Genomic DNA, 26,525 nt, shown 5'->3' on the forward strand with positions numbered 1-26,525 from the left:
CCAGGGCGGTAAGATCATGAATATAATAAGTAGATTAACGCCTCCTGTGAAGATGGCACGATCCGCATCATTTGGGTGCCGGGCCATAGCGCAGTAACTGGGAATGAGAAAGCAGACGATATGGCTTGGAGGGCCAGAGAACTGCAGTCTGTATACTTGGTTAACCCGAAGGCTTTAGGGTCGACGCAGTCCGAGTTAAGGGCGTGGGCAACGAATTAGGTTAGGTGGAAACGAGGGCGCAGATATATGTCTGCCCCATGCCACTATAGACTTATATCTAAAAAGTAACCTCGATAAAGAAAATCGATGTAAGGAATTCAGTGCTACTTACAAAATTTCTAATTGTTTTCCATACCACCCCCCTAAGTTGGTTCATGTCTGGTGTTGTGTCCATACCTTTGTGTCGGTATCTGTTAGCCGCGAAAACCGGGCAACGACAAAGGATATGCTCTAACGTCTCATCATGTTCCCAACATGCCCTACACATGCTATCTGTTGGCAAAATAATCTTTTTTCACCAACCAAATCATCATTACCATACCTACCTCGAAATATTGAGTTAGGACCCTATAAAGAACACTGATTCTTGATCGTCTTGTCATTCTGAGGCGATCTAGCCAAGTCTATCCGTCCGACCATCCGTCTGTTGAAATCAAGATAAGGGTCGAACGCGTAAAGCTAGCCGCTTGAAATTTTGCACAGATACTTAATATTGATGTAGGCCGTTGGGGATTGCAAATGGGCCATATCGGTTCAGATTTGGATAAAGCTCCCATATAAACCGATCTTCCAATTTGAATTCTTGCGCATCTGGAAGCAGTAATTATTGTCCAATTTGGCTGGAATTTTGCATGTGGTGTTCAGTTATGACTTCCAACAACTGTAACAAGTACGGCTTAAATCGGTCTATAACTTGATTAGCTCCCATTTAAACCGATCTCCCGATTTAACTTCTTGAGCTTCTGGATGCCGCATTTTTTGTCCGATTTGGCTGAGATTTTGCACATAGTGTTCTGTTATGACACTCAACAACTGTGCCCAAATTGATCTATAACCAGATATAGCTCCCATATGGTAATGTTTTAATCGGTCAAGAACCTGATATAGCTCCCATATAAACCGATCTCCCGATTTGACATCTTCAATTCTTACAATCCGCAATTTTCATCCGATTTAGCTGAAATTTCGCATATAGTGTTCTGTTATGATTTTCAACAACTGTGCCAAATACAGTCCAAATCGGTCTATAACAAGATATAGCTCCCATGTAAACCGGTTTCTCGATCATCCTATTTTGGTTCCCAGAAGTAGGTAGAATAAAATAAAATTATGCCCTTCAACTCAATTTATTTTGTATATCACTCGATTTATTACGCTTTAAAATTTTCTAAAATAAGTTTAAAGAAGAAATAACACAAAAAATTGCCGGCCAGGGGACTCGGACCTCGGTTTCTGAATTCTTCAGTGGTATATGAAAATTTTATGTGCTGTACTAACTGTCGGAAGGATAGTTAACACAACTACCGGTAAGGAGTTAGTAGAACTCCGGTATGGCAGTTAGCACAACTGCCGGTAGGGTAATAAGCAAAACTACAGTAAGAGTATTGTGCTAACTCTTTGGTGGTACTGCGGAAAATAAACGTTGTTGATACAATTGGCAGAAACAAAATGGGTTTATTTTTTACGAAAATGATTGATAGAAATGATATATCGGTAAGTAGCATCTTCTTTTAACCCTATTTATTGTATCGTAGAAAAGACTTATTGTAGTTGAGTTGAGTGGAGCAGACGTGTTTTTATTTCGCTCCTCAAAGAAAAAAAATATATACGTATCTCGGAATAGTTACTACCTATTACGAAAATATCCTTTTGGAGTAAGCGAGAAATGGACTCCAAAGACTCAACATCTGCGGTGGTAGCGTCAGACCGTAGCGTGTTATCCTCCCCTCCTATAGGTGTGGGTACCTTGGCACCTGTAGTCGAGAGTAATGCTTCAAGCGCACAACTAGTCGTCAGACTAATTAATGATGAAGAGACGGATAATACAGAGGGATGCACAGTTCGTCCCCAGCCTTTAAGTAAATGTGGTGTTTCCGACTCGGATTCAGACAGCGATGGTGTCAATGTAACCAGTCATCGCAGCCGAATCGAGAGATGAGGGCATCGGGATGACTGCAGAAGTGAGCGATTGCTTTCCTAAGCTCACAGGCAGAGCGAGAAAGCGATCCGGTGCACGACGAAGGAGACAGAGGAGTATGTACCGGCAGCGTAATCGGGCGAAAGTGCAGGATGCTGGAAGGGATAGAACTGACATTACAAGCACTTCTACGGAAGCTGGGCAAAGAATCAGATCTCCCGAAAAGCATTACACTGCTAAAATGCTGAAGAAGAAAAAGAACTCCCCGCTTTCAAGTACTCTGGGAAATCCAAGCCAGCCATCCCGCAACGAGACCTCAGACAGTGTCCTGCGGAGATAGACAAAGTTGGAACAGGAACGAAGGAAGCGCACACGGCCCCTGAGTCTTCATGGACGACTGTGACTTCCAATAGGAGGCCACAGCCATTACGGAATGGGATGATGGTCGCTGAGAATGGAAAGGAGCCGCCTTCTTACGCCAGAGTGGCAAGGAAGCACAACAGAGATGAGCTGACTTATGCAGTCATCAATATTGGCAGTGTATCTAGTAGGATTCCACCAAATCATCGGTCCCAAGTGGAGGATCTGATTAACGATCGGATTTTCGGATGTGTGGAACACTCTAGAGGGTCTACCCATTTATATGATGAGCTGCGTGTATAGAGGAGATATCTTTACCCAGCGTTTTGTGTCGGCGGAATGTATTGATATCGTCAAACAGCTCGTCAGAGGTATTCACGCTCCCTTGGATGGCGTAAAGCTCGACCTGGTGAGAAAGATGGATATTTCCCAGCTCACAAAGGCGACGGTCTTCATCAAAGGACGGTGCAGTAAATTTGCTTCGGAACGCAAGTTGGGATTCTTGGCCAAGCAAAACCAAAGTTTGGTCGCAGAGAAGTTGAAGGTCTTCCACAGGGAGGAGAAGGAGGAAGGAACTCTCCTTGTTGTTGGCATTGATTTAGTCCCCGTGACGAGTTTGTCTTAGACTAAAGGCATTGCGCTCTACAGGAGCAAAGCTGTCTTTGTTAAGATTGGTTAGACTAGGATAAGCAGAAATTTTCATTTCGAGACATCAGGCCGTGCAGTGGCAGGTGACCAACACCGCCCAACCAACAGGGTGCCGACAACTAGACAATCACGTCATCTCTTAATATTGAAAAGACTAGGATATGCAAAGATCCTAATACTAAAATATCAGGCAATGCAGTGGTGAGAGACCCAACACAGCCTAACAAACAGGAACCCGACGACGGACCCATCACCGACTTAAAGGTTCGGAATACTGGAATAGGTAAAGATCCTAATATTGAAACATTAGGTAGCGCAGCGACAGGTGTCTCAATGCAATCCAACAAACAGGGAGCCGATGATGGTACCATCACCTACTCCAAAGAAGCCCATTTACTTAGGATTTGGAAGGCTAAGATAGGCAAAAATCCTAGTATTGAGACATCAGGCAGTACATTGAATGGAAACCCAATACACCATAACGAACTGGGACCCAGACTATGCAAAGAGCCTAAAACCATGACAGCAGGCAGTGCAGTGACAAGAAAGTCAATGCAGCCTAAAGAACAGGAAGCAGACGATGAGATCATCACCTACTCCCAAGATGGCCATTTACTGGAGGACCAATGATTGAGGTAATCCAGATAAACCTCCAACGGAGCGAGTATGCTACACACGCTGTGATGGAGAAAATCAGCAAGAGCAAGATTCATATTGCCTTAATTCAGGAGCCATTGACGACCCGGAACAAAGATTCTGGACTGAACCATATCAACTACCAATTATTCTATGCTAACACTGGTACTCGGCCGAGGGCCTGCGTTATTTCTCATAAAAATATAAATTATATATTTTCCCAGAGTTGTCAACGTCGGATGCAACAGTGGTGAGGCAGGGAGACGGTGGACCATACCTGGCATCACATTATCTGCCTTTCGACTTTTAACACCGCCCCCATCGGCCTGGGTGGCGGTGTCGATATGTTCGGATGACGATATGTTCGGAAAATCTAATCGATGAGTTTCAGGATTGGAGGGTCTCCATGGAACACACTTTCTCTGAACATCGCTACAATAGGTTTAGAATACCACGGCCAGCGCCGAATCCGATAAGTTGAAAACCAACTGGACATAATTCGGAAGACTACTCGGAAGAAGACTTGGGCAAAATATTGGGCAAAATTGGCCGACAGACGACTGGTCGGCAGGGGCTTTTGACGAAGACACTTGGTTCAAGTCTTATGGACAAGGCCGAACATATTCTTTCTTCACACGCCTATAATTTGCCTAGGAGATTAACCTTCCCCGATAAACCAACACATTCTATAAGAGGTTGGAATAAAGAAGGCGCATCGCTCTCAGCTTTATTTAGAGGCTTGGTGCGAATGATCCTAAGACTCTCACTAATAGGGAGAGAGACCCCCTAAATTGAGCTCGGGGACTCGCTACCCCAAAGACTAAACGTCTAGATTCGGAAACTACACCGCAGTCAGCCAAAAGGCTGCGGTCACATAGAGGGCATCCCACGCCTAAAAGAACTAGGGCGAACAATAGTAAGATGGGTCCAAGAACCTTTACTAATGTCGCTAGGGACAGTTTTGTGATGACAGTTGTCGACAAGGGAGAAGAACAGTGCTGAATTCCTAGGAATAATTGAAGTGGGATAGTCAATGGACTGTCATCAGCATACTCCGATGTCCTTGCGGAATTTCCTGGGCCTCCTCCAGTTTGTGATGATGCAGGCAGGTATCGAGGCCGATACTGACTAATTGCCTTCGGGTTTCAACACTCAATTGAAATGTATCGTTGTGCGCTAAAAAAGATAAGTGAGATCTGGCCAGGTGCCTGCACCTAGATTTAGCCAAGAAGGAAAATATTCCTTCTCTACAGAGGGGAAGGACGGAATTCGAAAAGCACTTCGACAGCAGCAGCTAGTGAAGCATCTTAAGATGAATCGTCCGTACAGCAAGTCTCCAGTGTTCTGAGTAAGAGTGGTTCCACTGCTTTCTTAAATGCCCCTGGATACGTACGGAAGCTCATCATGACAAGACCTAACGAATCGTAGGAGAATGAACTCCTGGCTATGGTCCGGTTTCTAGAAATAAATCTCCACCATTGTAAACCCGCTTCGGCAGCACTTAAGGTCCTCCTGATGGCAGGGGGATTTGACGAGGTTCTTATCCCGGAACGACGGGTGAATTCCGGGATTTAAACTAATCAAGGGTGCGGTAAATGGCAGACACAGAACCTGCATTCTTGCAAAGAGTAGTCAAAATGTCTTTCTTCTTCCGTCGCAAAGCACTGAAGATTCAACTCTAAGAGATATACTTCAGGAAGCTCTACGCGCAACAGCACAATGGGCTACCGTAAGTGGTTTAGGTATAAATCCGTGCAAGACAGAAGTATTTCTTTTCAGCAGGAGATACAAATTGTCTACAGTGGAACCTGTCTCATTGGGAGGAGAGAAAGCGCAAAATACCTGAGTGTTTTGCTGGACAGGAAATTGAACGTCAAATTCAACATTTTGGAAAGGACAAGAAAGGCAACTCTTGCCCTTTTCACCTGCAGAAGAGCCATTGGCAAAAGTTGGGATCTTAGACCGCTTGTCATGCATTGGGTATAAACTGCAATTGTCAGACCTTTATTGCTATATATTGTTGTGGTCTGGTGGGCGTCGCTGCAAAAGTCCCATGCAGTGTGTATCAAGCAGAGATCCTTGCAAATAAGAAAGTGGTGGAATGGCTAAGATATAATGTCATAACGACGATTGTCACAAATATCTTCTCAGACAGCCCATAAATCCCTGGAGAACGTATTTCTGAATACAAAAACCGCCCCCGACTGTCGCAACGAGATGGCTGAACAGTTCAAAATTCACCTGTTCTGGGTGCCGGGCCACAGAGACATTCTAGGGAATTATAGAGCTGTCTAGCATGCGAGACTATGAATTACCTTACACATTCCAGGGAAGCTAGAATCTGTGGGTATGCCTCTAGCGACATGTAGGCAAAGTTTGCAGGACCAGTCCCGAAGCACAACGAATTATATATGGTCACAACGAGGGGGCTGTGAGCATTCCAAAACTTTGCGGTCTGATCTAGAGGTCTATTGCTTTGCTGTCACTGACTAGAACATACGTCTCAGTCATTGTGTCCCTCATGACAGGTCACTGTCTAATCGGAAAACATGCTGACGGACTGAAGGTTGTCAGCAACGACTTTTGCAGAAGCTGTGAGGACATCGAAGAAGAGACTATAGAACCCCTTCTGTGTGCGTGTCCCGCACTGGAAGTCAGAAGGAGTTCCCCTCTAGGTTCTCGTTTCTATGAGAACCTTTCTCATTTAGCAGATGTGAACATTCGCAAGTTGTTGGGCTTTTTAAAAGCGATCTTAATGGTTTAACGGTACTACTAGAAGGCATCTTTCTTCCTCTATTCCTGTGGTATCACAATGGAAGAAAACGTCTAAGTGAGTCTGATGGCAAACAGCCACTTAAACCTAACCTACGCGGAATGTCTCTGATGGATTTGGATATTCATTAAATTAATTACTGGAGCGTTAGTCCAGATTGCAGAATCCGACCTATTGATTTGAGCTGAAAGATCCAATAACACTTTCTAAACAGAATCCTTTGTCTAGGCTCTTGATACTAGATTCGCATATCCGTAGTTTACATGGTGGTACACTCTACCTAATTTGTTAGATAACCAAATTTGGCAGATATGATTTTAACTTGTGGAATATTACTGTAAAGAAGCTACCCATTGGTATACATTTCGAAATGTGGCTGAGCTAGTTCACATTTTTTGTTGCTCTACTAATGTGCACATGAATGGCATGGCCTTTTGTATCTTAATTTAAGCAAGTAAAAAGGGATTAAGTTCGGCCGGGCCGAACTTTGGATACCCACCACCTCGGGTATTTATGTAAACCGCCTTTCATCAAAATTCGGCGAAAAATTCATAACTTATGTCCCATATCAGTTAAATTAAAATATGTTCCGATTTGGACCAAATACTAATAAGTACAGTAGATATATCTAAAAATAAACCGATCTGAACCATATACGACACGGATGTCGAAAAGCCTAACATAAGACTTTGTCAAATTTCAGTGATATCGGATTATAAATGCGAATTTTATGGGGCCAAGACTTTAAATCGAGATATCGGTCTACATGGCAGTTATATCCAAATCTGGACCGATTTGGGCCAAGTTGCATAAAAATGTCGAAGAGCCTAACTTAAAGCACTGTCCCAAATTTAAGCGAAATCGGACAATAAATGCCTCTTTTATGGACCCAAAACCTTAAATCGAGATATCGGTCTATATGGCAGCTATATTCAAATCTAGACCGATCTGGGCAAAATTGAAGAAGGACGTCAAAGAGCCTAACTAAACTCACTGTCTCAAATTTCAGCGACATCAGACAATAAATGCGTCTTTTATGGCCCAAAAACCTAAAACCTAGATATCGGTCTATATGGCAGCTATATCCAAATCTGGATCGATCTGTGCGATATTCCAAAAGTATGTCCAGGAGCTTAATTTAACTCACTGTCCCGAATTTCAGCGACATCGGACAATAAATGAGCATTTTATGGGCCCAAATTGAAGACAGATGTTGAAGGGCCTAAGACAACTCACTGTCCCAAACTTCAGCAAAATCGGATAATAAATGTGGCTTTTATGGGCTTAAGACCCTAAATCGGAGGATCGGTCTATATGGCAGCTATATCCAAATCTGGACCGATCTGAGCCAAACTGACGAAGGATGTCGATGGGCCTAATACAATTCACTGTCCCGAATTTTATCATCTGCCATATAGACCGATCTCTCGGTTGAACAATGACTTGTACTTATAAGCATTTGGTCTAAATCGTTTGATATGTCTATATAGCTGCTATGGGGCATAAGGTATGCATTTTTCACTGGATTTTGACGAAAGGTTGTTCACATATATACCCGAGGTGGTGGGTATCCAAAGTTCGGCCCGGCCGAACTTAACGCCTTTTTACTTGTTTATTTTTCCTTTAAAGTCTCGGATTGGCTTTTTCTTAAATCGAGCAAATTCTCAAAACTATCACTTGCTGCACTGATTTTGCATAAGTGAGCTCGTAGTCCTATGTTTCCCGTTATGAAAAAAAAGGTATACTGATCTCCTTCTTACGTTATTACAGTAACAGCCTCATCCTTTACCGATCCGGATCACCCCATAGAAATCTCGCTGTCCTACCGACTGTATCGCCGTTCCACAGTGTTTGTCGTCCACGCCCTTATCAACGGCTATTCTCTGGTCTTCACTGTCAAATCATCTACACTTTCATTCCCTATTACTCCGTTATGGCCCGGCACACAAACGATGCGGATAGTGACATCCTCAGAGAAGGCGTTAATATCCTTCTTATACTGCAAGACTGTTCGAGACCTTACCCTCCTGGTTGTTATTGCCCTTATGGTCATTTTACTGTCCATAAAGATGTTCACACTCGACGTCCTCGCGTTAGTACCACACCATCTCACGCATTCCGTGATCTCCCGGAGCTCCGCGTGCAGAACCGTGTTATGGTCTGGCAGTCTACAACAGGTCTCAATCCCTGCTACTCAATGTAGACCCCCAGGCCCACTCTGTCCCCTACCTTTGATCCTTCCGTGTAACATGGTCTTCCAGACGGCAATACTCTGGTTCCGTCAGTTCAAGACTGTGCCGCTGGCAGCAGTGCCTCGCACTCGACCTCAAGTGTCGTCTCAGATATCCGATCGGAAACCACTTCCCTTCCATCCAAGTTTCCTATCGTCGCCTCAATTATACCGCGATGGTATGAACTGATCCCATCCTTAATCCATTCTCCCATCGCCTTAAGTCTCATAGCCGCAGTGGCTGCCTCACACTTAATCTGTATGTCAATGGGTCATATATCTAGAATGGTCTCCAGTGCTCTAGTGGGCGCTCTGCCTATGCCTAGACAACATGTTCTCTTAAGTTATTGTATGGTCCAAACGTTGCATTTTTCCTCCATAGCAGCAGAGCCAGTGGACTATCCTCGGATTGAGGGCCCATTTCGAGCCTATGGCCCGTCTACATAGTGCCCAACGTTTGTGAGCCTTCTCAGTACGCTTCTGAATGCGACACCTCCAATTCAGTTTCCTATCCTAGATCACTTCTAAGTATTTGACCTTGTCAGATATCGAAATCGTCTTATTGAGGAAAAGTGGTGCGTTAAATTGGCCCACCTTCGTCTTCCTCGTGAACAGGCACATTTTAGTCTTATCTGGGTCAACATTGAGACCCTTTGGTCTAGCCCAGTCATATGCAAGGCCATTTCGGTCCTTCTGCATAGCTGGTTCGGATCCTTACCCCTAAAATCCTTCCTCAGTCAGCATCCGTAACAGGTTATTTATGGTGGTCAATCAAAGGAGTGTTGTTAAAATGTCCCCCACTGTCGTGCCATGTGCTACTTTCTCCCTTATATTTATATCATGCGACCCACATTTGACCTTCCTTAGCATATGGTTTATCCAGTCTCTAAGGACCCGGTTCATCCGGTGCTGGTCTGAGGATTGGATCAATGTGTCGGTCCGCTATTTATTTAACATCTTTTTATACCCTCCACCATAAGATGGAGGGTATACTAATTTCGTCATTCTGTTTGTAACTACTCGAAATATTCGTCTGAGACCCCATAAAGTATATATATTCTTGATCGTCGTGAAATTTAATGTCGATCTAGCCATGTCCGTCCGTCTGTCCGTCCGTCTGTCTGTCGAAAGCACGCTAACTTCCGAAGGAGTAAAGCTAGCCACTTGAAATTTTGCACAAATACTTCTTATTAGTGTAGGTCGGTTGGTATTGTAAATGGGCCATATCGGTCCATGTTTTGATATAGCTGCCATATAAACCGATCTTGGGTCTTGACTTCTTGAGCCTCTAGAGTCCGCAATTCTTATCCGATTGAAATGAAATTTTGCACGACGTGTTTTCTTATTATATCCAACAACAGTGTCAAATATGGTTCAAATCGGTCTTTAACCTGAAAAAGCTACCATATAAACCGATCTTGAGTCTTGACTTCTTGACCCTCTAGAGGGCGCAATTCTTATCCGATTGAAATGAAATTTTGCACGACGTGTTTTCTTATTATATCCAACAACAGTGCCAAGTATGGTTCAAATCGGTCTATAACCTGATATAGCTACCATATAAACCGATCTTGGGTCTTGACTTCTTGACCCTCTAGAGGGCGCAATTCTTATCCGATTGGAATGGAATTTCGCACGACGTGTTTTGTTATGATACCCAACAACTGTGCCAAGTATGGTTCAAATCGGTTCGTAACCTGATATAGCTGTCATATAAACAGATCTGGGGATTTGATTTCTTGAGCTTCTGGAGGGCGCAATTCCTATCCGATTTGGCTGAAATTTTGCATGACTTATTTTATTTTTACTTTCAACAACTGTGTCAAATATGGTTCAAATCGGTTCATAACCTGATATAGCTGCCATATAAACCGATCTGGGACTTCTTGACCCCTAGAGGTCGCAATTATTATCCGATATGCCTGAAATTTTGTACGATGGATCCTCTCATGACCATCAACAAACGTTGTTTATTATGGTCTGAATCGGTCTATAGCCCGATACAGATCCCATATAAATCGTTCTCTCTTTTTTACTTCGTGAGCCCCAATAGGCGCAATTCTTATACGAATTGGCTGAAATTTTACACAGGTCTCCAACATATAATTTAATTGTGGTCCGAAGCGGACCATATCTTGATATCGTTTTAATAGCAGAGCAACTCTTTTCTTATATCTTTTTTTGCCTAAGAAGAGATACCGGAAAAAGAACTCGACAAATGCGATCCATGGTGGAGGGTATATAAGATTCGGCCCGGCCGAACTTAGCACGCTTTTACTTGTTAAGATTTAAAAAAGGAAATCACTACTATGGTAATAAACAACGGATATTTACACTTATTGCAAAATCAAAATAAAAACAAATAAATGCGTGCTAAGTTCGGCCGGGCTGAATCTTATATAACCTTCACCATGGATCGCATTTATCAAGTTCTTTGCCCGGTATCTCATTATAGACAAACAATGGATAGTAGATAAGAATTGCTATGCTATTGGAGCTATGTCAGATAATAAATTGATCCAGGCCATACTTGGCTTGAATGTAAAAGACAATTTAGATCCCATTGTGCAAAATTTCAGCTAAATCGGATAAGAATTACGCCCTCTAGAGGCTCAAGAAGTTACATCAGAAGATAGATTTATATGGTAGCTATATCAGGTTTAAGACCGATTCGAACCGTACTTGGTACACCCATTTAATGTTGTAGAAAATGTCATAGTAGTTTCAGGCAAATACGATAAAACATGCACCCTCTAGAGGCTCAAGAAATTTAAGCGGAAGGTCTGTTCATATGGGAGCTATATTTGGGTTTTCGGCTGATTTGAACCATACTTGGCACGTTGGAGGTCATTAGAAAAGTCATTATCCAATATTTCAGCAAAATTGGATAAGAATTGCGCCCTCTAGAGGCTCAAGAAGTTTAATCAAGAGATCGGTTTATATGAGAGCTACATCTAATTATGAAAAGATATGGCCCCTTTACAATCCCAACTGAACTACACTAATGGAAGTATTTGTACAAAATTTCAAGAACCTAGCTTTACTCCTTCGAAAGTTAGCGTGCTTCCTACAGACAGACGGACATAGATCGTCTTAAAATGCCAAGACGATCAATAATATTTATACTTTATGGGCTCTTAAATCAACATTTCGAGGTGTTACAAACAGAATAGTGAAGCTTTCTTATGGTGAAAACTCACTTTAGAGTTACATCCTGGGAGGTAGATATGGTAAAAGTATACAAAATTTAATAAATATTGCAATAGGTAACAAATCGCATTAACAATACATTTTTAAATGTTGTTGGAGTTTTAAAGAATAGCGTTTGCAAACAGCAAAACATAACTTATAATACACATATGTAGCTATTAAGCATGTTTTACCAATCAGTGTAAGCCTAGTATTAATATGTTACTTTGGTATAATAGGGTGACATTTCATGCGTTGGAGATATTTCGACATAAGTGAATAAAACCAAATGTAAGGTTGCGTGGAAAAGAGAAGTGCAAAGAGAAATAAAAATACCTGGATTTTAGTTTTAGATTCGGGTATTTCTTGTAGTAAACAATTAACCTTGGAGATATTACCCGCACTTTAATTATAAGAATTTTATATTCTTGTTGTGCGGGTGTAAATAAATAAATTACTTATTACAAAAATTAAAACAATTGGATTTGTGGCCGTATTTTGACCGAGTGACAACATAAAAACAAACAAACGATCAGGACGGGGAACGCAGCAGTTACTCGTTAGGTCAATGACATTGATGTAAATGGTACGTTCAATCAAGGATGTAATAACTTTAGTTTCATTGAGATAGGCAATCTCTATGTGGAACACGGACCTGATATGACCCCAGCCAAAAATGGTAAATTGGCCTAAGGGAAGACGCGGGCTCGAATGAGTCTGACCCCTCATTACTTGTGGGTAAACATCAGGTCCCAATATGATGGCAACACCTCGGCAGCGGTAAAATTGAGGATTTGCAAGTTGATATCCCGCAAAATGCTCCGTCAATAATTCAGACACGGATTTAGACTGTGATCGGAAAAATCCTCAACCCTCATGGTAGGAGTTATTTTCTGGTTGGGGTTTTGTATTGATCTAAAAACGAGTCGACCAAATTGACCTTGATGGACATACGAGGTAGGGATTTGGAAGTACCGGACAAGAGAGACACATATTTGGCTAACGCGGTCGCACGGATCCAGTAGTGTCCGTACTGGAATTGTCTTAATTTCGATATTAAATTGGACTATCAGATTGGGCGCTAAAAAGGTTACATATTGTATGCCCGTTGGCCTTGAAACGGGCTCTAGACCAAGTACAAGTTGACGGACAAGACAAACGATTGTGCGGACGGAACGGACGATTTGATTGCCCAAAACTGGGTTGGATAATACCGGTGACGTTAGAGAGGTGAAGGAGGGTATGGTGTTTTTCCATACAAATGCGGCAACAATGGGTGACGGGACACTGATTAGAACGATTAAAACATTTGAGTTGATAAATCGGATGTATGTTCAAAACGAATTGCTCTGGTAGAGAAGCAAACAAATACGCAAACGTATCCTTTAGTTATACGGCAAAATCGACCGGTGAAGGATTTGATTTCAAAAGGACCAGCGAAATAGATTCCGGTAACGGTAAATAGTCTATTCAAAATGGTTCTTTCCGGAGGAAGTGCAGCCATTATTTGTGAACAAGTCCGCTCAATAACACAAGAAACAATGATTTTTCTTAGACCGAATGAGAGTTTTTACCCTAGGCACCCAATATTCAATACGAAGTACTCGCAACATTAATTGATTCCCGCCATGCACAGATATTTTATTAACAAACTCCACTAACAACTTAGTAAATCGACTTGCGTACGGTAATATAATAGAATATTGTTCAGTGTAGCGAAGGGACGGCGATTTCACTAGTCTCCCGTTAAAACGCATAAGACCTTCTTCATCTAAAAAGGGCTTTAACGGCAGCAGTGAACTTTTCGTGAGTAATGGTATTTGTATTCCTCAGCAAAGTAGAATCTCTGCGATACGATAGTTAATCGGACCTTGACCGCCTTCATCTCCCCAGTAATAATCACTGAACTTACATGCGCAAACCGATCTCTATGAGAGGGATGAGTTCTTCTAAAAAATCTGAAGACATACGCTAGTACCCGTAAGGCACGTAACGAGAATCTCTACAAATCGGAGCCACTGAAGTATCGTGAATTCTCCAGCGAAAGTGATCGTGTCTAAGCTAAGTCGGCCCATGCCACCATAGGGATGACAACGAAAGTTCGTCGGGAGACGTACCGCGGTAGGATTATCTTCAGAACGAACATGACGCTAACAATCGCCACCCACAATCTCCTGAACAAACCCGTTTAGCGACGAATGTACTCCATGCATTCGGTGTCCAAAAAACAGACCAACAAACTTCTCGATCAATGAGTATATCGATCTCCGCTCGTGCATTTTCCAAAAGCACCGCGGCCAACAACGATCAGCATAACTCCAGTCGAAGCAACGAGATTGTCTTCAATGGAGCCTTTGCCTTGTCTTTTGCCCGACAAGTGAGCAAGTGGACCTGAATCCGACCGTCCGGAGTCTCTACACGTATGTAAATCACCCCCGCGTATGCCTTTTCCGAAGTATCGGAAAATACATGAAGTCCGACTTTACAATCCGGAGTACATCAGGCCCATCGCGGCTGGATGGATCAGCCAACCGACTGGACCAAACAATAGACAAAATGTGTCTCTTGGTATGATGCCCATTGGAGGGTATAGGTTCGACACTAAAATAAAAATCGTCCAACTGCGCGTTCCAACGTATTCCCAGTGGCTTACAGCTAATAGTCCATAAAAACGATTAAAATTAACCGACAACCAAATATTCCGTAGGAATATATTTCAAAATAGACCCGTCATTAGACGTCCATTTATGAGACTCGAATTTCGCGCAGGCAAAAGCAGTAAACAGTTCATGAGCCCTTTTAGCAGTGTTAAGGTCATCCATCCTACTTCCGTAGGATGTGCGTAGTCACAGTATCGTCCGCCAGTTGCAATAACGTCCGAATGGTGAGGAAAGGCACTCAAATCACACCGAATGTCACCGTTTGCAGTTCGTAATCCTGAATATTATAAAAGGGAGTATCCATTAACAGGATCCTTTGAAACCTTGGGTGTTCCGAACCGATACGAATCTGCCGATACATCTGCGCAATATCGCAATTGAAAACATATATAAACAAACGCCAACATAGTATCAATAGCACCAGATCTTACTGTAAAGATGGGCCGACGTAAAGAATGCCATTAAGGCTAATACCTTTCCGCGTTTGATTCGAAGCATAAAAGACGACCCGTAATTTCGTAGTCTGTTTGTGCGGGTTAATAACAAGGTGATGTGGTATATAGCAGTATCTATGATCCGAGGGTAGAAGAGCACTAACCAATCGCATATGATCCCACGTTAGATATTCGCGAACTACTTGATCGTATCGTAGGAGGCCACCGTAGCGTAGAAGTTGAATGTCCGTCTATGATGCTGAACGCCTGGGTTCGAATCCTGGCGAGACCAACAGAAAAACTTTTTGGCGGTGGTTTCCCTTAGTAATGACGGCAACATTTGTGAGGCACTATGTCATGTAAAACATCTCTCCAAAGAAGTGTCGCACTGCGGCACGCCTTTCGGACTCGGCTATAAAAAGGAGGCCCCTTATCATTGAGTTTAAACTTGAATCACTCATTGATATGTGAGAAGTTTGCCCCTGTTTCTTAGTGGAATGTTCATGGGCAAACTTTGCATTACTTGATCGTATGTGTCTTTAACCGCCGGTTTTCCCCATCAGTGAACGTTCATTCCGCAGGAATTGTTCTAAAACGTCCGTCTAGACGCTCCCAATTGAAAAGTCAAAGGGAATTCCGATCAAATAGGAAGCGTAACAACATATCTACGAGTTTTCCAATCGGATACCTGAGACAACATTTGTGGTCAAGTGCGGGCCCTGCTGCCAGCGGAATAGTCCTGGATGGGCGGAACTCTGATATTGACATCTGGAAGATCATGCTACACAGATGGATCAAAGCTAGAGAACAGATTGGGCCTGGGGTCTGTTTTGAGAAACCAGGGACTGAGATCAGTTTTCGACTGCCTGACTATAATACGGTGTGGAGGCGGAGATGTAGGCGATAACGAAATGCGTGAGGAGGTGTGGTGCTTACGCGAGGATGTCGAGTGTAAACATCTTTACGGAGAGTAAACTGATCATCAGGGTTATAACAATCAGGTCGATAAGGTCACGAATCTTGGAGTGTATGAAGGATATTAACGCCTTCTATGAGAAAGGCACTATCCACATCAATTGGCTGCCGTGTCATAGCGGAGTAAAGGCAAATGAAGGAGCAGTCGAATTGGCAGCGAAGCAGAGGACAGCCGTCAAAAAACTTGGTTTCGGGTCGACGCAGTACGAGTTAAGGGCGTGGGCTACCAGCGTGCATGTTACCCTGAGAAACAGCGAAGCGGTCTGTAGGAGGACGAAAATCCCATGTGAAAGTCCAGATTGTGAGAAGGCGAGGCTATAACTGAGAGGAATTCAGTAGGAGTTCAGTATATCTTTCCGTATCATAACGGCTACTACGAACTCACTTATGCAAAATCGATGCGGCAAATGATAAAAAGGGCATGCTGGGAAGATGGTAAGACATTGGAGCATTTGTAAGTAGCACGGAATTCGTGACTTGGATTTTCTTATCGAGGTTTCTTGAGAGCGTACAATAAGCTTATTACCGGTTTAGGTATATGTCCACAGTGGCAGGAGGCGGATTTATATCCGCACCCTCTTTTTAATTTAACCTAGCCTAAATTACTATTCGGGATGTTCTTAAATTCCCGATAATACACTTCAATATTTTTTTTCAGTATACTAAGTGTGCTGTTTTACCACTTAATGCAAACCACTAGACTTATAACAGACGATAAAACTTCTAAAATAAAATTCAGCTAAGCCCTGGCGGAATTCGGACCTATACACTCGTAGCAATAGCTTGATCCGTTTCGGTTGTCTGGTGTTCGAAGATATTAACACAAGTTCCGAAAGACGCACAGAAACATGTGTATATCATGGAAGTTGTTGTAGTTGGTGGACAATAAATCCGTACTACCACACAAACGCATGCATTGGAAAAAGAACAGGTAGTAGACAGGGTGTCGAACTTGGTTAGTGTAGTACTTACATCACAAAGACTGTTTCGCAATGAATTGGATATAAATACAACCTACCAACATACGGCCCTGGAAGCCTTCACACCTTAAAGTAACTGTGGATGACCTCCTTAACCGAGAGGTCATACCATGGTTGGCGTTGTGGAATCTTCTGACTTTACTTTTCCATTCCAAAAAATCTTCGACCATTAAGCTCGAAAGAGAAATAAAAATGTGAATTATAAAATAAAATTATAAATATATATAACGTGTAGAATATAATACATATGAATCTTTTTTTTACATACGCTTGGTATATTATCATTTGTGCAAATTCCATCCTGCAGCAATTTATCGCGTATTTCCCACGCAAATATGCTAGGGCAGTCGCTCTTATATTGCGCAATTTTCGCAACTACCTCCGTCGTGGCAACTCTAGGCTTTGAACCGCCGATAGCTCTGGGACGAATACTACCAGTTTCATAATACCTAATAAATAAATATAAATAAATATTTTTTGCTTTCAGAATTATTTATAAAAACGTTTGTTATATGATAAAATAAAATAATTTTTTTTTATGTACCCTGCGCCACAACTGTGAAACAGGGTTTTATAACTTTGTGCATTTCATTGCAATGCGAGCTGTACTGTTACGAGCTAGACCCACGACTAAATAAAGAATTACTTCCTTATTCGATTTAGCAGTGTTCGTCTGTATGTCCATATATTGTTGTTATTAAGGAACAGGTCGTGTTTGTCGTCCAATAACCATCAAATTTTGCAAAAAAAAACTTTTTTTTTGGTCCAATGATGAACGCTATTGATTTTGAAAAAATCGGTATGGATTTAGATATAGCTCCTATATACATTTTTCATCCGACATGGACTCTATGGCTATAGCAGCCACAATTTCTATCCGATATTTACAAAATTTTGCATGAGGTGTTTTGTTTGAAGTCTCAATAACAGTAAAATATTTTATTAAAATCGGTTCAGATTTGGATATAGCTCCTATATATATCTTTTAACCATATGCTCTTTTATGCTTGTATTAGCCACAATTTACACTCAACCAATCTTTTTATTCAGAACAGCAGAAATGTTTGCTAAAACAACAGTGTTTTCTGCTGAAAATAGGAAAGCAGACATTACTTCAGTTTCAGCAAACATAAGGCTGCTGTATTAGCAATCATTTCGGTCAGCTAAATTAGCTAACAAAATCTGCTGTTTTTAGTACAAAAATCTGCTGAACAACATTTTATGCTACTTCTTATGTTTGCCTGTTACTTGTTTTGATTACTTTAGGTATTTTTTTAGAAATTTTGTTGGAAGAGATGATTTTAATTTGTGGAATATTGCTGTACAGATGCTATCTGAAACATCCACTGATCAGGTAGCTCGCTCGCATTTTTTGTTATTGCTCTACTAATGTGTGCATGGCCTTTTGTCTCTAAATTTAAAGAAAAGAAAAAAATTTATGGAAAGTAAACATTCAGTGGTAATTATAAACATCCACTGAGACACACATTTACATTTATATTTTATTTTTTTTTCTCACATCCCTTTCAAAATTAAGCAGCAGTCATTTTTAGCTAACAACAGACTTTTCAGCAGTAAGCCTGATACTTGAAATTGCAGTACTACTGCTGTAATAGCAGAACTACTGCTACAATAGAAGCAAAATCAACTGTTAATATCCAGCAAAAAGTATTTGCTATTTGGAACTTTTCTCTATGAGTGTAGGTCTGATCTAAACAAAATTTTACACACGATTTTTGTTCAATAAGAGTGCAAAACTTCAGCAAAATCGTTTAAGATTAAGATATAGCTCTCATGTACATCTTTTAGCCTACATGAGCTTTTATGACAGCAATAGCTACAATATACGAGAGTTGCTATATAATTTTTTGGCTAAATAATGTAAATTCAAGTTTTTATTATCAAAAATGATTTGATTGTTTTTAAAGTAACCTCCGGCGTTATTAATATACCTTTGAATGCGCTCAAACCAGTTGTAGAATTCCTTTTTCCACTCCCATTATGACATCTCCAAAACATGATTATTTAACGCTTTAGCACCATTTTATGGAGACGAAAATCATTGACCACGCATTTTTATTTCAATGTAATGCATAATTCAAAGGAACAAGGGCAAACTTCTCATATATCAAAGAGTTCCCTCTGATTCAAGTTTGAGCTCAAGGATAGGGCATTTTTTTATAGCCGGGTGCCAAGTTAGGGTTGTACGGCGGACAATATTAACAATTCGACGCTTTGGCAGGTCAAAAAGGCGCTGCTTTGAGACAATGTTTGGAAGCTCGCATAGTCATGGCGAACAATGATTCGTATTCTAATGTTCGTTTTTTAAATTTCTCCCAAGACTTTAGGAAATCAAATGGTGGCATATGACTCAGAATTGGCCTCCTACGTTACTCAAGCGGAATAGTCGCCACATGACCAGTGGCGCCTAAGAAACAGGCGACCATTTGCTTCGAAATGCTTCTTCCATGAACAACTTTCGTTGGATTTGGTCCATCTTCGAAGACCCACACTGTCGATTGATGGTTTGTTTCGGGCTCATACGCATATATCTATGATTCGCCACCTTTGGCATTCTTATAAAAGTATTCGCACTAATCGACACCAGCGCTTTTTTGAGCGATTCTCAAATTGTGCGGAATTCAGCGAGAACAAACCGATTTTACTGCAAGGTATTCATGGAATACACGGTTTGTCACATGCCGATTTTATTTATGAAGTTAACGCACGACATCAATGGTCTCTGATACAACCGCCGATTTTGGACGACTTTCGCGGAATTCGGTTTTGAGAGAGTGTCGGTCACGACTGAATTCATTAAACCAGGTTTTCATAAGGTTTATAGGGTGATGATTCATTGCCATACAAAGATTTAAATTCATCAATGCACTCTTGCCATGGTAAGCGCACCACTAGTCATCGACGGACGAATGAGGAAGCGACGCGTAAACAAGAGAGATGCACAGTTTGTTCCCAGCCTTTAAGTAAAGGTGATGTTACCGATTCGGATTCAGACAGCGTCAATAAAAAAGAGATCACAACCGAATCGAGAGATGAGCAGCGGGATGACGGCAGAAGTGAGCGACGGCTTTGCTTAGCTCACAAGCCGGCCTAGAAAGCGATTCGGTGCAAGACGAAGGAGACAGACGAGAATGTACCGGCAGCGCAATCGGGTAGGGATAGAACTGACATTCCAAGCACTTCTACGGAAGCTGAAAAGAAAGTCAGATCTGCCGAAGAGCATAACATTCCTAAAATGCTGAAGAAGTGAAAGAACTCGCCGCTTTCAATTATTCTGGGAAACCAAGCCAGCCATCCTGCAATGGAGACTCCAGGCGGTGTCCTGCGGAGGTAGACAAAGTCGGAACAGGAACGAAGAAAGCGCGCACTACCCCTGAGTCTTCATAGACGACTGTGATTTCCAAAAGGAGGCCACAGCCATCACGGAGGGGGAGGATGGTCGCTGAGAATGGTAAGGTGCAGCCCTCTTACGCCAGAGTGGCAGAAAACACAACGGAGAGGAGTTGACTTATGCAGTCATCAATATCGGCAGTGCATCCAGTAGGATTCCATCGGTCCCAAGTGGAGGATCTGGTTGATGAGCGAATTTTCGGACATGTGTGGAACTCTGTAGAGGGTCTATCCAAAAAGCTGAGCTGCGAGTGCAGCTTTACGTTGCGTTTTGCGTCGGCGGAATGTATAGATCAAGGGATGGGGCAGTAAGTTTGGTTGAAGCGCATTTTTGGATTCTTGGGTTTGGTCGCAGAGATGTGGGAGGTCTTTCACAGGGAGGAGAAGGAGGAAGCTGGTCTACTTATGGTTGGCATTGATCGAGTCTCCGTAAGAAGTTTGCCTATGACTAAAGGCATGGCGCACTATGGGAGCAAGGTCGTCTTTTTCAAGATGGAACCGACGCTGGTTCCATCACCTACTCCCAAGAAGCCAATTTATTAAAGATTTAAAAGACTAAGATAGGCAAAGTTCATAGTATTGAAACATCAGGCAGTACAGGGAATGGAAACTCAATACAGCCCAACGAACAGGGACCCGACGATGGAGCCATTGCCGACATTATCCAGATAAGGAAGACTAGGATAGGCAAAGAATCTAATACGATAACATCAGGCAGTGCAGTAAGAGTAAATTCAATGTAACCTAAAGAACAGGGAGCCGGCAATGACACCATCACCCACTCCGAAAAGCCCATTTAATGGAGAACCAATGATTGTGGTCCAAATAAACCTCCACCAGAGCGAGAAAGCTACACACGCTCTGATGGAGAAAATCTCCAAGGGCTAGATTCCTATTGCCTTAATTCAGGAGCCATGATCGACCCGAAACAAAGTTTCTGGACTGAACCATATCAACTTCCAATTATTCTATGCTAACAATGGACCTGCGTTATTATACCCTCCACCATAAGGTGGGGGGTATACTAATTTCGTCATTCTGATTGTAACTACTCTAAATATTCGTCTGAGACCCCATAAAGTATATATATACTTGATCGTCGTGAAATTTTATGTCGATCTAGCCATGTCCGTCCGTCCCTCCGTCCGTCCGTCTGTCTGTCGAAAGCACGCTAACTTCCGAAGGAGTATAGCTAGCCGCTTGAAATTTTGCACAAATATTTCTTATTAGTGTAGGTCGGTTGGTATTGTAAATGGGCCATATCGGTCCATGTTTTGATATAGCTGCCATATAAACCGATCTTGGGTCTTGATTTCTTGAGCCTCTAGAGTGCGCAATTCTTATCCGATTGGTATGAAATTTTGCACGACGTGTTTTGTTATGACATCCAACAACTGTGCCAAGTATGGTTCAAATCGGTCCATAACCTATATTTAGCTGCCATATAAACCGATCTTGGGTCTTGACTTCTTGAGCCTCTAGAGTGCGCAGTTCTTATCCGATTGGAATGAAATTTTGCACGCAGTATTTTGTTATGATATCCAACAACTGTGCCATATATGGTTTAAATCGGTTCATAACCTTATATAGCTGTCATATAAACCGATCTGGGATCTTGACTTCTTGAGCCTCTAGAGGTCGCAATTATTATCCGATTTGCCTGAAATTTTGTACGACGGATTTTCTCATGACCATTAACATACGTGTTTATTATGGTCTGAATCGGTATATAGCCCGATACAGCTCCCATATAAATCGATCTCTCTATTTTACTTCTTGAGCCCACAAAGGGCGCAATTCTTATTCGAATTGGCTGACATTTTACACAGGTCTCCAACATATAATTTAATTGTGGTCCAAACCGGACCATATCTTGATATCGCTCTAATAGCAGAGCAAATCTTTTCTTATATCCTTTTTTTGCCGGCCGAACTTAGCACGCTTTTACTTGTTTGTCACAAGAATTTAAATTATATATTTTCCCCAGGGTTGTCAACGTTGGATGCAACAGTGGTGGGACAGGGAGGCGGTGAAGCATACCTGGCATAACTTTATCTTCCTTTGAATCTCCGACATCGACTCCCACGTCGGAGCAGTAACGACTGATGAGAAAAAAAACCAAACAGACAAGAATTGAGGTACAAATAGGGCGTGATGCGAACTCTCACCAAATTTCGTGAGTAGTATCAACACTAATAAGCGGAGCCAAGCCCTGGCTGAGTTCTTGAATACTAACGACCTAATAATACTTAATATAGATAACACCGCTACCTTTGTCAACAGAATTAGGGAGCAGGTTTTAGATGTAACGATATATTCGGAAAATCTAATCTTTAATGGTCAAGACTGAAGGGTCTCCATGGAACACTCCTTCTCAGACCATCGCTACATTAGGTTAAGAATCGCACGCCGAATCCGATAAACCTAAAGAATACATTGAAAACATAATTCGAAAGACTACTCAGAAGTAGATTTGGGCAATATAATTTAGATGGTCCGAGTATATAAGACAATGTCAACAGGATTACGGCTGAACTAGTGGAGCCTTTCGAAGATAGTTGTCCTCCTCAAGAAAGGAAATCAGCCCAAGAAAAACCCTGGACGACCGGGGAGATTCGCAATATTGGGACAGACATCATAACAGAGCACTTCGTAAAAAAGCGGAAATATATTGGAATGTGTATTACACACGGCTCTATAAATACAGTAAAATTACCAGATCGGTAAAGCGTGTCTCCTGGAAGCTTTTCAGCGAACAGGTCGATAGCATGACGCCGTCACGATGAAAAAGTTTCTCTAAAAAACCCATGACCAAACTGAAACATTAGTAGACGACATGTGAGCGAGAGTAGATTCAACGGAGGACGTGTTGAGGCTCTTGATGAAATCCCATTTTCCACAGGATACGACGGGACTCACGGAGACATCGGAATCCTGGAATAATGATGTTCATGGGTTGCCAAAAAGTAATTGCGGATTTTTTAAAAGAAAGTAAATGCATTTTTAATAAAATTTAGAATGAACTTTAATCAAATATACTTTTTTACACTTTTTCTTCTACACAACAGAGTCACAAGCTGTGAAAAAATTTGTCAACGCCGATTTTATGAAAAATCCGCAATTACTTTTTGGGCAACCCAATAGCACGGACATCCAGCGAACTGCTTAAATACAAACAGCATGCCTATGTCAAGGAAAGCCCGGTGCAGACTGCCGTGCACGAGGTTGTGTATAAAATAGAAGAATCCATAGATGCCAAAACGTACACACTGGCGCTATGCATTGACACGTAGGGGGCTTTTAGCAATGTGCGGACCGACATACTGATCCAATCCTTAGACCAGCGTCGGGTGGACCCGGACCTTAGAGACAGGATAAACCATATGCTAAGGAACAGGTGGATAAATTTTGTGTTCATGAAATAAATATAAGAGAGAAAGTGGCACAAAGTATGGGTTACCACCATAAATGACCTATTACGGAAGCTGGCTGAGGAGAGATTTGAACCTGTCTGCTACGTAGACGATGATTTAAAACATGTAATGGGTAAGGATCCGAACCAGCTATGCAGAAGGGCCAAGAGGGTTTTGCAGATGGCACACGAATGGGCCAGACCTAAAGGACTCAATGTTAACCCAAAGAAGACTGAAATATGCCTGTTCACGAGAAAGACGAAGGTGGACCAAGCTTCCTCCATTCCTGGAAGGGATGGAAGAGGTTTCCGATCGGATGCCTGGGACGACACTTGAGGTCGATTGTGAGGCAATGCTGCCAGCGTCACAGTCCTGGATTGACGGAACCCTAGTATTTCCAGCAGGAAGATTCGTTACACGGATGGATCAAAGCAAGAGGACAGAATGGGCCTGGAGGTCTAAACTGACAACCCAAGGACTGAGATCTGTTTTAGACTGCCTGACTATAACACCGTCCTGCAGGCGGAGATACGGGCAATCACGGAATGCGTGAGGTATCTTTACAGACAGTAAAATGGCCATAAGGCAATAAAAGCCGACAGGTTAAGGTCACGAACAGTCTTGCAGTGTAAAAAGCAGACTAACGCAATTCGCATCGTTTGGGTGCCTGGCCATAACAGAGTGAGGGGGAATGAAAGAGCAAACGATTTGGCAGTATATACCAGAAAATTGCGGTCGATAAACTTGGATAACCCGAAACATTTCTGACGAAGCCTATTGAAAATCGGTTCAGATTTGGGTATAGCTACCATAAATATGTTCGTCCGATTTGGACTAATATTGCAATAATGTGGTTATATGTTAATTGATTCTCTCGAAATTTGGGAGGAAGGATTTTCTTATGACGTCTGATGAATTTAATACATATATCGGTGGATTTTCACTTCAAGCATACATATATCGGCCGATTTCACTTCACTTTTTTTTTGCACAACGCTTTCCTCTACAACTATATCAACAATATCTAAGAAGTTTATTCGAAATCGGTTCAGTTTTATATAATGCTCTCATAAATATGTACGCCCGATTTTGTCATTTGTAAACCGATGGTCTGAAAATATATATATATGTATGTATATATATTTATATACTAGCTAAACTGGGCCCCCTCCGCTGCGCCTTCCCTTTCTTTATATGAAACAAAATTGTCCTTTAAATATTTGTATTCGACAATTAAAGAGCTTTTAGTTCAATACTATGGAATAGGAAAATAGTATATACATATCGCTTGACCAAGAGTTTAACATTATAAGTGTCTTTATCTAAATTCCATATGATCTTTATTGGACTACGAATTCGCTCGGAGGATTTAATGCCATTCTAAAAAAACTGTATTTCCGCCCGATTTCCGACGTAGGAGTGTTTTCGGGGTGAGGTGGTCCCGTAGACACTTGGCTCTGAAGAAAATATCAGCATCGTGCTCTTGTCTCAAATACCATTTATTTAAACCCCATATTGCCATTGGTTTAAGTAGAGTTTGTAGGATGAAGCGTCCACTAAACACTTAGCCCCAAAATTGGTTATCAAATTAGTTTTCTAATCTCAAATACCTTTCATTTGAATCACATATTGGCATGGTCGGCAAAGTTTTACCCTCTGGGGGGTTTTTAAAGAAAGAGCGGTGCCCCAAATACATGGTCCCACATTTGGATACTCGTATTCAACTTCCAAATACCTTTATTTGAGCCCCATATTGCGATATCCAGTAAATAATTGCAGTTTGTGGTCTATTTTGGGAAAGGGGTAGACCCAAACACTAAGCCATATATCTGTATATCATTTATTTGAACCTCATATATGCCTCTTCCTCTTATTACAGTCCCATATTGGAATGGTCTGCAAATACATCCTATATGGGGAGGCCCCATAGACACCTTTTTCCGAATATTGATATCAGTTCCCTGCTTTAATCCCAAAGACCTCTCATATGAGCCCCATATTGCTACGGTCGTAAATTTGTCCTCTTTTGGGGTTGTTCTTGGGAGGTGCGGCCCCCCAAACACTTGGCTCCACATTTGGATATCAGATTTATATTCTACATTCAAATACCTTTTATTTAAGCCCTATGTTGCCATGGTCAGTAAATAAGTCCTGTTTGGGGAAGGGGTGGACCCCCAGAAACTTGCCCCACATTTATAGATCAGATTCGTATTATACTCTCAAATACCTTTCATTTGAGTCCCATATTGCCATGGTCGCTAAATATGTCCGATTTAGGGGTGTTTTGGGGGTCGGGGTGGTCCCCCCAACATTTGGTCCGACAATTGGATATCAGATACGTTTTCTTATCCTAAATACCTTTCATTTGAGTCCCATATTGTCGTGATTGTTCTAAATATATGTTTAGTGGGTTTTAGGGTGGGGCAGCCCCTCTAGGTACCCCATCCGAAATTTGGATACCAAATTTTTATTTTTAGGGTACTATATGAGAGCACACAAAATTTCGCTTAAATCGCACCACCCATCTCCGAGATCTGGTTTTTCTGAAAATTAGGGTAAGGGGGAGGGTCCGCATACCCCTAAGATATCAAAAAACGTAGTACCCTATTGTCACCGCGGGGTCATTATGCACCATCTGTGAAAATTTCAAGAAAATTTCAGCAGTTTCTGAGTCTATAA

The 26,525-nt window shown here is 41.9% G+C and overlaps 1 protein-coding gene across 1 annotated transcript in view; it reads right to left on the reverse strand.

The window, feature by feature from the left end:
• Positions 1-26,525, reverse strand: part of LOC106093015 (paired box protein Pax-6) — a 298,522-nt gene that overhangs the window by 244,293 nt on the left and 27,704 nt on the right. The window contains exon 3 of the mRNA XM_059366934.1: positions 17,291-17,471. Coding sequence (XP_059222917.1) covers positions 17,291-17,471 — 181 coding nt within the window. The remainder of the gene's footprint in view (positions 1-17,290; positions 17,472-26,525) is intronic.

Source organism: Stomoxys calcitrans, chromosome 1, assembly GCF_963082655.1.
Source record: "Stomoxys calcitrans chromosome 1, idStoCalc2.1, whole genome shotgun sequence".
NCBI lineage: Eukaryota > Metazoa > Arthropoda > Insecta > Diptera > Muscidae > Stomoxys > Stomoxys calcitrans.